This window comes from Sus scrofa, chromosome 11 (assembly GCF_000003025.6).
Source record: "Sus scrofa isolate TJ Tabasco breed Duroc chromosome 11, Sscrofa11.1, whole genome shotgun sequence".
Classification (NCBI taxonomy): domain Eukaryota; kingdom Metazoa; phylum Chordata; class Mammalia; order Artiodactyla; family Suidae; genus Sus; species Sus scrofa.
In genome coordinates, this window is record NC_010453.5 from 2815320 (window position 1) to 2831486 (window position 16167).

The 16167-nt window shown below is 57.2% G+C and overlaps 1 protein-coding gene across 1 annotated transcript in view; it reads right to left on the minus strand.

The window, feature by feature from the left end:
* The window catches only part of SPATA13 (spermatogenesis associated 13), a 354699-nt gene that overhangs the window by 8646 nt on the left and 329886 nt on the right, over positions 1–16167 (minus strand). The window contains 5 exon segments of the mRNA XM_021065472.1: positions 1470–1702; positions 2098–2277; positions 3889–4074; positions 4281–4460; positions 5873–6009. Coding sequence (XP_020921131.1) covers positions 1470–1702; positions 2098–2277; positions 3889–4074; positions 4281–4460; positions 5873–6009 — 916 coding nt within the window.

The window sequence follows — 16167 nt, forward strand, 5'->3', positions numbered from 1 at the left end:
ACCGCACACAGGAGGACCCACAAAGTCATGCACTCCCTCCCCCCTCGGAGGCCGACAGCCGAGGCGAAAAGGCATCTCTGTCCCATTTTCCCGATCTCTAGACTGCAGTCCGCACGGGCTCAGGGCGCTGTCCAAACGGCACCCAGCATCCCCTGGAAGGAGAATGCCGCCACTCATTTCCCAGAAACCACGGGACTGGAGGCAAAGGCCAGAAGAACTAAGATGCAGCCACGGTGACGACGGAGTCGTTTCATTCATAAAGAAAGCGCAGGCCGTTGTCATTGCTCTGATTTCTCAGCACAAACGTGACCATATAAAGTACTTTTAATCATCACCAGTGATTTTCCATTTTATTATTTTATTTTATTTGATCACCAGTGATTTTCCATTTTATTATTTTATTTTATTTTATTTGGTCACCAGTGATTTTCAAGTCAGGAATTGCTCCAGCCTCATCTGTTATATGGTGCTCGGTCAGGAAAGGACATGAAAAGATCAGAGCGAGTTATGCAAATGCTCATGCGACATTCCCGCATTGGCGTCTTCACTTCTGGGGCCTCCCACAGGCTACACTCCCATCAAATGCACCGTGACCCCGCAGCTCCTGTACTCAGGGCACCAGGAAAACCAAAGCTGCAGCTCTGGCCTGCACATGGGCTGCAACAAGGCACGCACAAACGAGCAGCCTAAGTTCTCTATTTTCCACACTTTGCCCGTGTCTTCCGGGGGAGTCAGAGCCTGTGGGTCTCAGCTGGACTGAATACAGCCCCGCAGAGCCTGGAAAAGCTCGGGAACAGCCTCTGCCCTCTCTTCACCCCCCACAGCTGAGCCCTGCTCCTGGGAGGACATAGGTGGGTAAAGAAGATGTTTCCGAAACGGCACTCGCGCTGCTCTGTTTCTCTTGAAAGTTGCTTGTTAGCAGCTACTGAGTGTTTAAAATATATGTCACTTATAAGGACCGATGACACACTAAAAATCTGCACGGGCTCATGACCCACTTTAAGAATTATGTTTATTTTTTAAATATCTCTAGAAATGGATGTTTGGGGGCCTCTTCAACGACTTTATTTCAGTAAACAACCTTAAACACTGACAAAGTTCCCTGCGGCTCACCCATCATGGCCCTGTGGGGACCCCCCTCGTCCCTGGTGCTGTGCACCCCCCGGGACCCTCCCCCGTGCCCTGCACCCCCGGGACCCTCCCCCATGCCCTGCACCCCCGGGACCCTCCCCCATGCCCTGCACCCCCTGGGACCCTCCCCCGTGCCCTGCACCCCCTGGGACCCTGCCCCCATGCCCTGCACCCCCTGGGACCCTGCCCCGTGCCCTGCACCCCCTGGACCCTCCCCTGTGCCCTGCACACCCTGGGACCTTCCCCTGTCTCCCCCGTGCCCTGCACCCCCTGGACCCTCCCCCGTGCCCTGTACCCCCTGGACCCTCCCCCGTGCCCTGCGCCCCCGCAGCCCGCACCTGTGCTCCTGCGTGGTGTACTTGAGCAGCTCGGCCAGCTGCAGCGGGTACTTGCAGATCTTCTGCACGGGCGTCAGGAGGAAGCCGTCAATGGCAATGTCGATCATCTGCTGCAGGAGGCGACAGGCCTCGAAGAAGTGTCGGTAGCGGCCCTGCTTCATCAGCCCCGACAGCTCGGCGCAGGCGCCCGGGTGGTTGTTGCAGTACTCGGAGTAGATGGCGAAGCCCTCTTGCTGGGGAGGGGCACCGCGCGGTCAGGTCGCCGGTGGCTTTGGCCCCGTCCCCAGGGGGCTCCGGGGCAGGAGGGAGGCGGCCGAGGACGCCCTGTCCCCTACCCCGGGAGTGGGGCCCTCTGCGTCACCTTCTGTGTCACCCCCTGCATTGTCCCCTCAGCCCGCCTGATGCAGGACAAGAGCGAAGGGCTCTTCCCAGGCCGCCTCCCGTCCCCTCTGCTCTCCTCTCCACGTGACCGGGAGGATGGGAGGCCTGGCCCCCTGGTCACGGGGCTCCCTCCCAGCCTGTCACCTGCTGTCCACACGGCATGTCCTCCCCCCACTCCCCAGGCGAGGTGGAGACAGTTCAGAACGACGCGGCCAGACGGTCTCAGGAAGGAGCCCGGGAGGCTTACGTGCTGGAGAAAGCAGGAGCCGATCTCGCTCAGATGAGGTTCCTCCTTATTGTACTGCTTCTCAAGGTCTTTCAGGAACGTTCTCTGGAATTTGTAAATGTCCTCAATGTTTCCGAAGATGGTGGTGAGCTGCGCAACCGTGAACATGGCCGTGTGCTTGCGGCACTGTCGGATGTAGCCCTTCGGAACCAGAAAGCGCACTTGGTGAACCGATTCCTAAATGCACGGAAATCATTTATTTGGAGAAGACACCTTTGGGGGCCCAGAGCCCCGATCTTGGAGTAGGACTTCATTGTATATTACTGTATTTCTCTTTTGAGGGCTGCAGGTGCAGCATCTGGAGGTTCCCAGGCCAGGGGTCGAATCAGAGCTGCAGCTGCCAGCCTACGCCACAGCCACAGCCACACCAGCATCTGTGACCTATACCACAGCTTGGGGCAAGGCCAGGTTCTTAACCCACAGAGTGAGGCCGGGGATGGAACCCATGTCTTCATGGATGCTAGGCGGGTTCTTAACCCGCTGAACCACAATGGGAGCTCTCTTGGAGTGGATTTTAACTAGAGAAAATTATCTGAACTCTAGGGATCTCTGATGGGCTAATTATACTTTCATGACTATAATGTGCCCTAAACATGTTAGAGACAAAACGAAAGAGAAAAGCTATGTGTTGGTTGGCTTTGTAATTCCAGAAACCATAGGAAGTTTCCAGATTACACTCATGATATAAGTTGCTTGCTTTCAAATACTAGAGCTCAAAAACTGTGGTGTCACACATCTTCTAAACCCCTAAGATATTATTTCCACCCCTAATTCCATTGCACGGCCAAGGAAGCCTGTCAAATACAGATGCCATCGTGGAGGGCTCACTGTCCCGGCCAAGAGCCAAGCACCGCCCCCCCCCCCCCCCCCCCGCCCCGGGAACTGCTCATGCTCCACTTTCTCCTGCAGCCATTGCCTGCAGACCTGTGACCCCAGGCCTGCATCTGCGATGCCCTGGCTGTCCGTGTCTTGGGGAGGATACAGGGGTAGGGAGTTACTAACTGTCCCCAGATTGGCATCTTGTAATTACACAGACTCAAGTGGCTACACAGCAAACACACACCACGGACACGTGGCATGAACTTCAACAGGCTCTAGGTTCCAGGCTCCAGGCGGACGGCTCCGTTTCCATCACAACCTCCCCGCCTACTTCTCTGCACCCCACTTCTCCTCTGTGACGGGGACACAAGGGACCCCAACGAGGGCAGGCAGTCCTGCTCAGCAACTATGAGCAGTGACCTATTTCCCAAAAATGCCACTTTAGAGGGTTGCACACGAGATGGCTGCACAAATAAGCCAAGCACCAGTGGGCCCTTATCCACCGGTCAGTCCAGCCGCCTGCCTTGCTGCTGACCTCTCACAGCCCCACGGAAGGCCAGGGAACAGCAGTCACAGCCCAGATGCTGGAAGGACCTGATGGGCCATACAGTCTAGTGCAGCGCTGCCCAGAATCCAAAACATGGAAAATACCACGGCATAGAGAGAGATTGTGCCCACAGGCTCCCAGAGGCTGTGGGACAGGCTGGGACGTCACTAGATGAGGCCAGGAATGGCTCGGACCTCGCTGTGTGTGTCGGGTGGGTCTCACTGAAAGGGCCGCCTTCCCTGGCCGGGGCTGGCTCCGCACGCTCTGGCCAGCTGGGTGCTGCGGGAGGTCCCGCATCCCTGAGCAGCATCCCTCCCTGAGCAGCGGCCTGGGCAGGGCCGTGCGGGCGGGGCGGGGTCTGCGGATGGGGGCGGGGCCACGCTCACCTCGCAGATGTCGCGGAGGTGCTTGATGTACACGCGCTCGGTCTTCATGATCTCCTGGATGACGTTGGTGCGCATCTGCTGCGGGCTCTCGGGGTGCTTGTGGCGGCTCCTGCCCGCGCCTTCCTCCGGCTGCTCGCCCGCGGGGCCGCCGGGGGCCTCCGCCAGCTCCTCCTGATTGACGCGCAGCTGCGGGACACACGCGGCACCGGTAGGGGGCGCGCCAGGCCCGGGCGGAGCCCGCGGTTCCCCCTCCCGGCGCCCCTGGGGACCGGAGGAGGGCGGCGGGGGCCACAGGCACGTGCCCTGCGCTCCGCACCCGCAGCCCGACCCCCAAGGGGGCTGCGGACGAGGGTGACCTGTCTGTCCGTCCCCGCCCCGAGCCGGGGACTCACTCTGACGAAGCTGGCCGGGAACCAGGCCTCCTTCTCGGCGCTGCGGCCCCACCACCAGTCCTTGTGCGAGGCTTCCAGGACCTGGATGACGTCCCCCGCCTTGAAGCCCAGCTCCTGCTCGTCCATGGTCACGTGGTCCCAGAGCGCCTCGGCGCAGACCACGCTGCCATCGCTGATCAGCTGGAAGGGAGGCGGCGGTCGGCCCTCGGCCCGCATCCGACCCGCATGTGCCCTGGACGCCCAGAACCAGGTGCGCGCCCCTCACGTGCTCGCCAGCGGACCCCAGTCCACTCCTCTGCACATCCATTATCCAACATCCAGGCTAGTCCCCCTGAAACGGCTTCTGAGCAGCCACACTACGGGTCCCAGAGCCAAGCCACCAAAGGTCAGCACACCCTTTGCTGCAAGACCTTCACTGCATCACCCTGGACCTGCTCTTCATACCTCCCTCACCATGGGAACAGACCCTGCCTCTAACTGCAGCATTTACTGTTCTTAGAGAGAATGCAGCATGAGGTCCGGATACTAACAGGCCAGTCCACTGGGCTCCTGGATCAAGCAAAAGCTGGGGCACTGCCAAGTTACACCCCACAGCCTGGGTTCGCGAACCTCAAAAGACAGAGGTGCCTTCTGGAAAGATTTCTGTGAAAAGGGCTAAAGATGCAGCAGGTAGAAAGCAGCCCACGTCCGTGGGGAGACGTATGTGGCTCACTTCAGCTCTGCCATCTGCTAGCAAGTCCTTCAGCAGCCAAGCCTCAGAGGGTTTGTTAAAACATGGATCATATAACTACCTAGATCTTTTTTTTTTGCCTTTTTTGCTATTTCTTGGACCGCTCCCGAGGCATATGGAGGTTCCCAGGCTAGGGGTTGAATCGGAGCTGTAGCCACCGGCCTACACCACAGCCATAGCAACATGGGATCCGAGCCACGTCTGCAACCTACACCACAGCTCACGGCAATGCCAGATCCTTAACCCACTGAGTGAGGCCAGGGATTGAACCCGCAACCTCATGGTTCCCAGTCGGATTCGTTAACCATTGAGCCACTACGGGAACTCTAGCTCCTAGATCTCTATGAGGTGGTAAACACAAGTCAGAGCCTTTCCTAAACCAAGAAGCCCTCTCCAAGCGTAGCGATGGCTGCTCTAACTGGGCAGGATGTGCTTTCGTGGTGAACAAAACTTAAGCGGATGAATCATCCTTGAAAACGCTAGCAAACGATTCTGTGTTTCCAATCAGAGTTCTAGGTTTTGGAACATGGCCCCTAAGAAGTAGAGAACAACTGGAGTTCCCGCCATGGCTCAGTGGTTAATGAATCCGACTGGGAACCATGAGGTTGAGGGCTCGATCCCTGGCCTCGCTCCATGGGTTAAGGATCCAGCATTGCCGTGAGCTGTGGGGTAGGTCCGCAGCTACAGCTCTGATTCGACCCCTAGCCTGGGAACCCCCATTTGCCACGGGAGTGGCCCTAGAAAAAGCAAAAAGACAAAAAAAAAAAAAAAGAAGAAGTAGAGAACAACCTATGAGTGGATGCTGGGCCCTGCAAAGCGGGCCTGCAGCATGGCCAGTGCTGTGTGGGATTCCCTCCAGTACCTCGTTGACGGCCAGCTGCTCCCCGCCCGGCTGCAGGTATCGGGGGCTGGCCCGACAGAGGTCTTCATAGCTGTAGTCCCCCTCGCTGCCGTTGTCATCCACTAAGGCCGACGACTCAGCACCTCCGTCTGCAGAAACTGAGAGACAGCAAGAGACGGTGTGGTTTGAGAGCCGGCCAACAACAGGTGTCCCGACCACACCTCTGACCTCTGAGAACAACCCCCAAGAGAAAGATGCCACTGCCCTATGAACCCAAAGGTAGCCGTTAATGCTCAGAAGAGCCAGGGTTGACTGTCACAGGGAGAAGGAGCAGTTCGGAGGCCACTGCCAACGTTGACACAGTGTCATTTTGTGCGTTTGGATGCTGCGTGAATTGTGTGTGATTTAGTTGGAGATTTGGCCTCCAAAGAGGATATAGAATATATAAATATAGATGATGTTTCTAAGAATTGAGTCAATAAGCTGAAAAAAAGGAAGTGAAAATATAATTTTAAAAAAGCGTCCTGCTTCCATCATCCCCCTGCAAGCACCGTACGTGCTGCTGAATGAGAAGGTCTGACGGTATCGTACAAGGGAAGCCACACGGCCAAGCTTACTAGTCACCCCTGGGGGAAAAGGCTGGAGCCCACAGTGTCAGAATTAGGAGCGCTTTACCAAAAAAGAAAGATGTTTGGCGGATGAGTGTAGCATCCTGGACTGACCACCTTGGCACTCAGATCTCCTTTCTGGGGACAGTGGGCTACTCCTGCCAAGGCTAATCTGTCACGGAGTGAAGGGAATTCTATTCTTTCCATGCCCAAGGCATGTAGAAGTGCCCAGGCCAGGGATCCAAGCTAAAGCACAGCAGTGACCTGAGCCGCCACAGTGACAATGCAGGGTCCTTAACCCGCAGTGCCACTCGGGAACTGCAGGTTCCTAGCATCCCTGATTCACAGTTGGGACTCACAAAGAGGAGGGTTCCTGGGGGTCCCTCCTGGCCTGTGCTGTGGTCAGAGCATTGGAGGGCAGAGGACGCGAGGTCACTGGGTGTTGCTGGGGGGTGGGGTAGGGTGGGGAGAAAGTCTGGAGGAAGCCATGCACCTGCTGTATGTGAAGCATCTCTCATCGGACTCCACGGAGGGAGCACTGAAGCCACAACCCTTCTCTAACAGAGTCCTCAGAGCAGCTGACGGGGCCCACGGGCTGGCGCAGGGAGGGGACAGAGGCGATGCCAGATCTGCTGGGGCCCCGAGCGCCAGAGGAACCATCCTGCACTGTGCATCTCTCCTGCCATCTCAGGGAGGCCGTGGAGCTCAGGAAAATCGAGGCCCCCGGGCCCCTCCCCACGAGACCCTTGAACAGGGCTTTCCCTAAGACCCTTGGAACAGGGCTTCTGGGTGGAACCCTGTCCCACGTCCCCTGGAGCTGCTGTGAAAATCCGTCGGGGAGGGGGGGGAAGCCAGGTGGTGAGGTCTACACCTCAATTTCCAAACTGCGATTTCCAAGCCTTTACTGCAAAAAGCCTCAAGCTTGAGAGGCAGTGGGTAGAGCTATCTGGAAACAGACGTGGACTCACACACTGCACGGTGTGTGACCGCGTCACCAAGGCCTAGAAAAGGGCCCCAGGGGCTCCCAGGAGGGCTGTCAGCTCATGGTGGTCCCTGTGCTGCCAGTTGCTTGTCCACAGGGAGAGTGAGGCTGGGTGGCCGAGAGGCAGGGTGTCCGGACCCGCTAAGACATCTGGAGCAAAAGCACCTGCGAAGCCCCGCACTCAACCAACCGTCCAGTAAATGAGCCCGGAGCCAGCCAGGCCGGGGACCCGTGCACCGCATGGTGCCGTGTCTAAGGTGGAGTGAGTCCTTGCGCCCCCTCCTTCCTCCGCCCGTCACATCCCACGTCCAGCAGCAGCGCCGCACCCTGCCCTCAGCTCTCAGTGTCCAGAACCCACCGACGTGCAGGCCTCCCCCGAGACTTGAGCCAAGGTCACAGTCACAGTCACCTCGAGCAGCCCTTCCGCCCTCCCTGCCCCACCCCCTACCGTGAGTCTCCTCAAAGTGGGCAGTGAGGGTGCCAAACCACCCAGAAACCGGACCACTCACTCTGCTGCCCCACACCACCCGTGGGGGACCGAGCATGGGTCCACAAAGACCGCCCCCCCCGACCACCAAACACACACTGCCCACCCAGCTCTGACCCTGGCAGCTGCCCGCTTCCTGCACAGGCCCCCTTCCTCGCTGACATCCTACCAGATGCTGCCCCTCCCCTCCCCCACCCCCACCCAGTCGTCCCTCCTGGTTCGCCTTCTCCACCTGAGATACTCTGGCCATCATCCGTCTCCCCAGCTAAAGGGTCAGCTTCCCAAAGCCACCACATCTGTCTGCTTCATTCTCCACTCTGTTCCTGGTGCCTGGAGCACGCCTGCCAAACCTTCAAGTGTGGGCGAAGAAGCGTCCCTTAGTGCCTTGTTTTGGAGGTTTTCAAGAGTCATTCTTCCTTTTTTCTTTTTCAGTGGTGACTTCCTATTTAGGGCTATTTTGCACCATGTAGAGCTACCACAAATTCTCAAAACGTGAAAAATTACCATGTTACCACTTTAGAGCATGTGCTCAGCCGCGCTAAGCAGGTTCCCAAGGCTGTGCAAGAAAGAGACCTCTAGAGCTTTCTTATCTTGCAAAAGCGAAACTCTGTCCCCAGCAAACGCGAATTCTTCCTCTTCCTCCCCCATCCTGTTTGGTGGCAACTAGCTTTCTACTTTGTTTCTGCGATGGACTCACACAGCTTGCCCTTCCGCGGCTGGCATATTCCACTTAGCACAAAGTCCGCAAGGCTCCTCTGCGTCGGTTGCCAGTGTCCACTCTTCCTTGTCAAGGTGGGACAATCTCTCCATCCATCTCTCCCTGGGCATTCGGGCCCCTTGGCCACTGTGACTGAGGACCCGGCGAACATGGCTGTGCCAACCCCTCCTGAGATCCTGCTCTGAATGCCTCTGGGTGCGTATTCAGAGGTGGGGTCGCTGCAGCATGTGGAGATGCTATTTCCACTTTGCAAGGAACCTGCACAGGGTGCTCCACGGTGGCCGCGACATGCTGCAGTCTCATCAGCAGCACGCTGGCCTGCTTCTTCAGACCCCTGGCCAGCTGTATTCTTTCTTTCATTGAACAAGTAGGTGTGGAAAAGCCACGTCGGAAAATGATCTTGTAAATACTGTGCCAATACTGGCACATTGCAAATGGCAAGCAAGACCCGGAACGCCTAGAGAGAGGACCCCGAGAACGGCCGAGCTGCTCTCCTTCCTGCTCAGCGTGGCCTCGGCTCTAAGAGGCGCAGGGGAACATCGTTAGGGTCCAAGAGCTCTGGGTGCTGATGAGGGCACACGCCTCGCAGACCAGGGCGTAAAGGTGCAGGAACGCCCTCCACGCGTGTAACAGGAGTTCATCCCCAGCTTGTTTAAGCGTCACAGTCCGCCGGCCCTGGAAAGGCCGTCACTGGCTCTGCAGGGGACACACTGGGTGGCTGTCCTTGCTGGCACCACCTCCCCCTCCGGCAGCCTGTCCTTCCCAGAGTCCTACTGCCAGACTCAGCCCCTCATCTTCATCTCCCCCAAACCGCTGCTCGATTCCTGGATGAACCCATCTGAGGAAGCCCCGGTCCTTGTTTCCAGCCCTGGCCTGACGCGGCTTCGGGCTCATCGGGAGAGAATCTTGCAGCCACAGAGGAGGGGCCGGTTTAGGGTCAGGGCTGTTGCAACCACAACAGAGGTGATGCGAGTTTTACAAGCAAGGCCAGGGATGAAAGCGTCCACACGCTTCAGGAGGGTAACAGACACTCTTCTGTCTCAATCCGGAGCATAGTTGCCCTACGGTGCAGGGTTGGTCTCGGGGGCGCAGCAGTGACTCACGTCGCTGCGGAACGATGAGCAGCCTCCCCTGTGCTCCCCAGGTGGGCCCTGTCAGTCTTTTAGTTTATGTACTGAACCTGGATGTGACGTCTGAGAGGGAACAAAAGCTGACAATAGGTTCAGGAGCTGCATTTCTGACCGGACACATCAAAGTCCCCCACGGGAAACTTTCTCCTCCAGCGCTTGCCAGGGGATGCGGCTCCCAGAGGAGGGGGTCACGTGCACAGGAAACGTGTCCCCAGCCCGTGTCCTGGGGGGAGTTCGGCTCAGGACACACATCAGGTCTTCCCGTTTGGCTTGATTTTGCACACTTAAGGCTTCTGCTCAGACCCGCGCTTTGCTTTCTCTTGGCGGCTGAGGGAGCCGCACTCCCTCCCCGACCTGTCACTTGGGGCTGGACAGGTGCACGTCTCCTTAGATGAGAGGGAGGTAAGAGCTAACCTATGGAGGCAGCTCGGGTGTGAATGCTCATCCCCGGATGGTCCAGAATGTTCTCCAGGCCTGGGGAGCTCCTCTCCGGGGACTTCCCAGCAGAACGCCAGCCACTCGTGGAAATTCCCGCACTTACGAGCCCGTCAGAGACCAGTTTGAGGAAGCCTGCTGTGGCTCACTGGCCTGCCTCACCTCCCATCTGAAAAGCGCACAGCAGACGTGTGCTTGCCAAGGGGGAGGGGGAGGCAGTGGGATGGACGGTGGAGGGGGTCGGGGTGAGCCGATGCGAACTGTTGCCTTTAGGCTGGATGGGAGCGAGGGCCTGCCGTTCCGCACAGGGACCTAGGTCCAGTCTCCTGGGACAGGACATGATGCAATGACGGTGTGAGAAAAAGAACGTGTATGCATATATATTTACACAGCTGTGTGTATGTATTATATATGTAGACATATCTATGTATATCATACATACATACATCTTACATACACACACACACGTCTCTACATATACAGATGTATGACTGGGTCACGGCGCTATAGAGCAGAAATTCACAGGACAATGTAAATCAACTATAATAAAAAAACTTAAAAAAAAAAAAAAAAAAGCAGAGCAGAGCTGCCAGGTGGGCTGTGCTCGAGCCCAGGGCAGGCAGAGCCGCCCCCGCGGAGGCTGGAACCAGGGCCTCGCCTCTTCCTGGCTCCATGGGATCCCACCCCAGGAGGACGGCGCAGAAACTGGTGCTGCCCCTCCCCCACCCTCCAGACCAGGGAGCCAGGGCCGCCAGGGGGTGGGCACGTGGGAGAGAGGGGGCTGGTCGAGAACCTCCTTCCCTGACGCTCCACGCGACTGGGAGGCCCGGCGCAGCGTGGGCACCACGGGAAGCTAAGCTAAACCCACGTCACCCCTGGTGCAGGGACCTGCCTCGGACACGTGCACCTGTCTACGCAGCCACACAGCCGAGAGCCTCGGGTTCTCCTCCTGGGTGTGAACACCTCCACGCTGGCCTGTCCACCTGGAGCGCCTTCCTGCCCTGAGGGCCCGGCCAATCCCAGGCCTCCCGCAGGGCAGTCAAGCTCTCGGGGGTCTCCTCCCCGACCCCCCCGAGGTAACTCCACCTCTGAGGTTCTAGAAGCATGTTCAGCTTTCTGGAGTGGCTGCACTCAAGGCCTATGGAAGTTCCTGGACCACGGACTGAATCTGAGTTGCAGCTGCCGACTTAACACCACAGCTGCAGCAACACTGGACCCTTAACCCACTGCGCTGGGCCAGGGATCAAACCCGCGCCTCCGAAGTGACAGTCACTGCAGTCAGCCTTTTTTTCGTCTTTTTTAAATTAAATTTATTTAAAATTTTTTTTTCTATTTTTTTCTGTCACACCCACAGCACATGGAAGTTTCCAGGCTAGGGATCAAATCCGAGCCGCAGCTGCAGCAACACCAGATCCTGAACCCACTGTGGGGAACCAGTGCCTCCAGAGATAACTGGCTCGTTAACCCACTTCGCCACAGCGGGAACTCCCTGCCGGTTCTGAAATACTCACATGTATATTGTCATTATATTTTGGCTGTTTGTGTTTCTCGTCTCTGTCCCCTCTGACTTTCTCGGGGACAAGGACCACGCTTATTAGCCAGCTCCCTAAATGAAGGCACCAGACACCCGCCCCAAGGGGAACTTCAGAGGCTGCTGTCGGGAAAGTCACCCTTACACCCGCCTCATCTAGACTTTCAAACCAGTTTCCAAACAGTATTTTTGAATCTTTAAAACACGTTGACACTAACAAGATCAGAAAGGGCAGTAGAGGTGGACCCGCTGCCCTCACTGCCAACCCTCTCGCCCGGGCCCTGCCCAGTGCAGACCTGGCTGTGGGCTCTGGCTTCTCAGAGGCCTGCCCCGAGCCCTCGGCTGCTGCCCCCGGCTTGGCCCTGCGCGTCTGCTTCCTCCTCATTGGGTCTGGCTCTGACCTCAGCGGCCCCGTCCAAAACAGCTGCCGCCTGTGCCTGTGGCCTCCGCTTGGCCACTTCCTGGCTGCCCCTCCTGGCTCCTGGCAGCTGCCCCCAGGCTGGCTGCTCACACCCTGAGCAAGAGCTCGCCTGGTTTCACTGCTTCCCCAGAATCAACTCCAGGGTGTACCAGGTGCTGCACTAAGCGCTTAAATAAAACATCCAATCTCATCGGAGCCTCACAAGTGTCCTGGAAGCATCACTGTCCGTGTACACAGGAGGAGACAGCGGCTCAGAAAGGTGGAGTTATGGCTCCTCGGCGGCGGGGCTGGAATTCAGCCCCAGGTCTGCCTGGCTCCAAAGCCATCCTGCTGGCACCGGCCTGGGCCCTGGCCTCACTGGGCCCAGGACAAGACCTGCTGCCACGGCAGAAGCTTCGTCCCAGGTGCCAGGCTGTCCCCTGCCCCTGAGGGCCCTCTAATAAGACAGAGCCCCCCACTCAGCACGTGCTTGTCAGTGGCACGGGCCCGTCAAGTTGACTCCACTGTGCACCTCTTTCCAACACACACATACACGTGCACACACACTTAGCACAGCGAGCGTGTGACAGTCCTGGGAGCACACAGAACCCTCGGGAAAAGGGAAGATTCGGGCAGAAGTGCCTCCTCCTTTCTCTTCACAGCCAGGCTGGAGCGGGAGCTGACGGCCCGCGGAGAGGGGGTGCAGAGCCCCGCAGCCCAGCCACACAGAGCAGCCCGCCCGGCACCGAGGCTGGGTCCCGCCGCCCTCGGCCTCCGCACTGCGGGAAGGAGGCCCGGGACCCGTGCCCGCCGGGGAGGGAGGATGGGCAGACTCCACCGAGGCCCGGCCCCTCCAGGGACCAGCGCGGCCCCTTGGCAGGCAGGCCTGTGACTTCCGTGCACGCAGAAATATCTCTTCTTCTTCTTCGTCTAAATTTTCGCTCGTGAAGTGGCACACACGCTGGTCTTGGTTATTTTAATCTGCCAGAAGCAGAAGCCCCAACCACATCCCCGGCTGCTCTGAGCCGGCACAGAAAGCCAACCCCAACAAGGAAGCAGCACCACTGCACCCGCGCCCCTCCTTCCGGCGCTCGCCCACCTCGCCCGTTCCCTCCGGGCCGAGCCACGGGCAGGGATTTCAGGCCGAAGCAGAGACAAGGCTTTTCTTTAAAGCATCCTACTGCACCCATGTGCGGCAGTCAGCTAGAAGTTTTTTCTTACTCCTTTTAAAGAATACACCGGGGTCCAGCGTCTAACCCCCTAGTGTAAGACCCCTGGACGTTTCCCTCACTCTTAACTAGGAGGCAGCCTAGGGGACCAAATCACAGAAACACAGAAGCAGGGGTGGGCTAAGGCGCTGGATCCTGGGCAGTATCGCTTTTGCGAACAGTTAAAGGTATTTCTCAAAAATTTCTTCACACCCTGAAACCTCCCACGCCCCAAATTAGCAAAAGGAACATTATTAGACACTCCAATAATGTACTAGGATAGTTCATGTACTAGAAGCAAAAGCCAGGACCACACACATCAGACCCACGGCGCCTAAAGGAGGAGAGTCCACGCTCGAGTCCGACTATTTTCTCCTTCACACCAAAGGCTGTGCCATAACCAAACCCAGCTTCTCTGCTTTACTGTGTCCACACCGAGAACTGCACTCAGGACCCCAGATGGGTCCAATGAACTTACACACACACACACACACACACACACACACACACACACTTACACCTGATGAGAAGCAGTGGAGAGCTAGCGCTGTGAGCTGCAAGGAGAGAGACTGGCAAGCGATAGCATAGACAGATGTGCAACTCACACTTTGCACACGTACCCAGGTGAAGGCTTTCCAGACTCCAAAATCTTGATATTTCCCCTCTAGCTACCATTCTTCTGCTGGAAAAACAGCCGGGGTCAGAGCAGGACTGGGGTGTGGGTGAGCATCTCGGAGAATCACCCAGGCTCTGGCCGTGGAAGTGCAGGAATTGCTCATTCACTGCGGACGCCTCCGCACTGGGGCCAGAGCCTGCTCACCGCGCCAGTGGCTGAGTTCCAGCTCCAGACGGGGGACAGGACAGGACAGGAAACCAACCCACAGGCAGGCCAGACCGCTACCCAGCAAACCCAGGCACCGCTGCAGCCTATCAGGTGCACCAGAGCCTTCGATGAGGGTGGGAGCAGCTAGGCGCCTGCTGCTTTTCGTCACCATCCCAAAGGCAGAGAGAGCTCACAAGAAGGACTCTGTTTCACGGGGAAGAAGCAGGGGTCACCAAGTTCAAAGACGGAGCTGGGATTTCCTGCTATGGCACGACAAAAATCTCAGTTATGATGTTACATTATGCCAGCTGTAAATCTGCAAACTCACTTTCAAAGCAGTGTTTCCTTTAAAAAATATGCATGGAGATATGTGTGCCTTCTACTCTGTGAGAAGCGTCTGACTTTGACTCTATAAAGCATCTATCCTCTCTAAGGAAGAAGACTGTTTTGTGTTTTTATTTATTTCATTTGAATGATTTTTTTTTTCCATTATAGCTGGTTTACAGTGTTTTGTGTTTTTTTAAGAGGCTTACTCTCGATGACAAGGGGTTATTGATTTTCTCTCTACTGTTTTTTGTGCAGTGAATCTGCAAGGAGCAAGTCATACTGTGAAGGAACGGTAATTAGCAAACGACACGCTTCCGCCAGTTTCCCCACGACAGGAAGACGAGCGAGGAGGTCATATGTGCAGGGGGGACCATGGGCTCCGGCCCCCGGGAGAGGGTGACCTGAGCCGGTGAGCCAGTGGGCTCCTTGTCATCACTCCACCAGCTCCGACCTCCAGGGACCAGCGTCTAGTCTGCCCGTGGGGACAACCGGGCCCCAGCAACCCTCTCAGGGTTCCTGGCAACATTTCACCAAGTACAGATGGTGCCAGCAGTTTCCTGCGGGTTCACAAACAGGGCCAACCACGCTGCAGCCCCTCTGAGAGACGGAGGACTGTCACACAGGCCCGGTGTCCACACAACCCACAGCACCAGCGCAACGGGCAAAGCAGCAGAGTCAGCACCACGCCGGCTCTGTGCGTTATCGGAGGCGGTGCTTATCTTTATTGGTGGCTTTTTCTACTGACATGGTGCGTCCCACCCTTAAATCCAGCCGAGGCATCAATGGTCCACAACAGAGGCAACACACACACACACACACACACGTCCCAGTCACAGTCACAAAACCAGATGAGCGTTGACTCTGTCCCTTGCAAGTCTTTTTCAAACATGACTTAAAAGAGGAGTTCCCTTCGCGGCTCAGCGGTTAACGAACCCGACTAGGATCCATGAGGACGTGGGATCGATCCCTGGCCTCGCTCAGTGGGTTAAGGAGCCAGCATTGCCATGAGCTGTGGTGTAGTTTGCAGACATGGCTCAGATCCCACATGGCTGTGGTTGTGGTGGAGGCCGGCAGCTGTGGCTCTGCTTCCACCCCTAGCCTGGGAATCTCCATATGCTGCGGGTGCGGCCCTAAAAGAGGAAAAAAGATTTAAAGGAGTCAAAACTCTTAATAGATGGTTTATCCAATAGGGGCGTATCCACCCAATACAGACAGAACTTCATTAAAGGATGAACTCAAGACTCCGGGCAGCCGTCTCTCAGAGCAGACTGCTCTCTCCGAGGCAGGGTTTCCTACTCGAAGCGGAATGCTACTCGCCCAAGACAGTGCCCCCAAAACGTCTGAAGACCCCTGAGCACTACATCTACCTCCTGGAAACCGAAAGGATACACCAGCAACCACGGGCTCCAGCCCGGATAAGGACAACGCCATCAGGTGTTTAACACAGAATTTCCCATAAGGCCACAGAACCCTCTTCTTAAAACCGCAAAGGGTGTGGTCCAGGGAGCAGCAGCACCGGGTGACCTGGGAGCTGGGGTGACGTGGATCAGAGGCTGAGGTGAATCAGACCCAGGGATCTGGGGCCTGGGGCCTGGGCTCTAGAAGCAAACACACACTCGGGTCTGAGAAGCGTCCTTGGCAAGGCAGGGAACTCCCCGCTCGGGGGC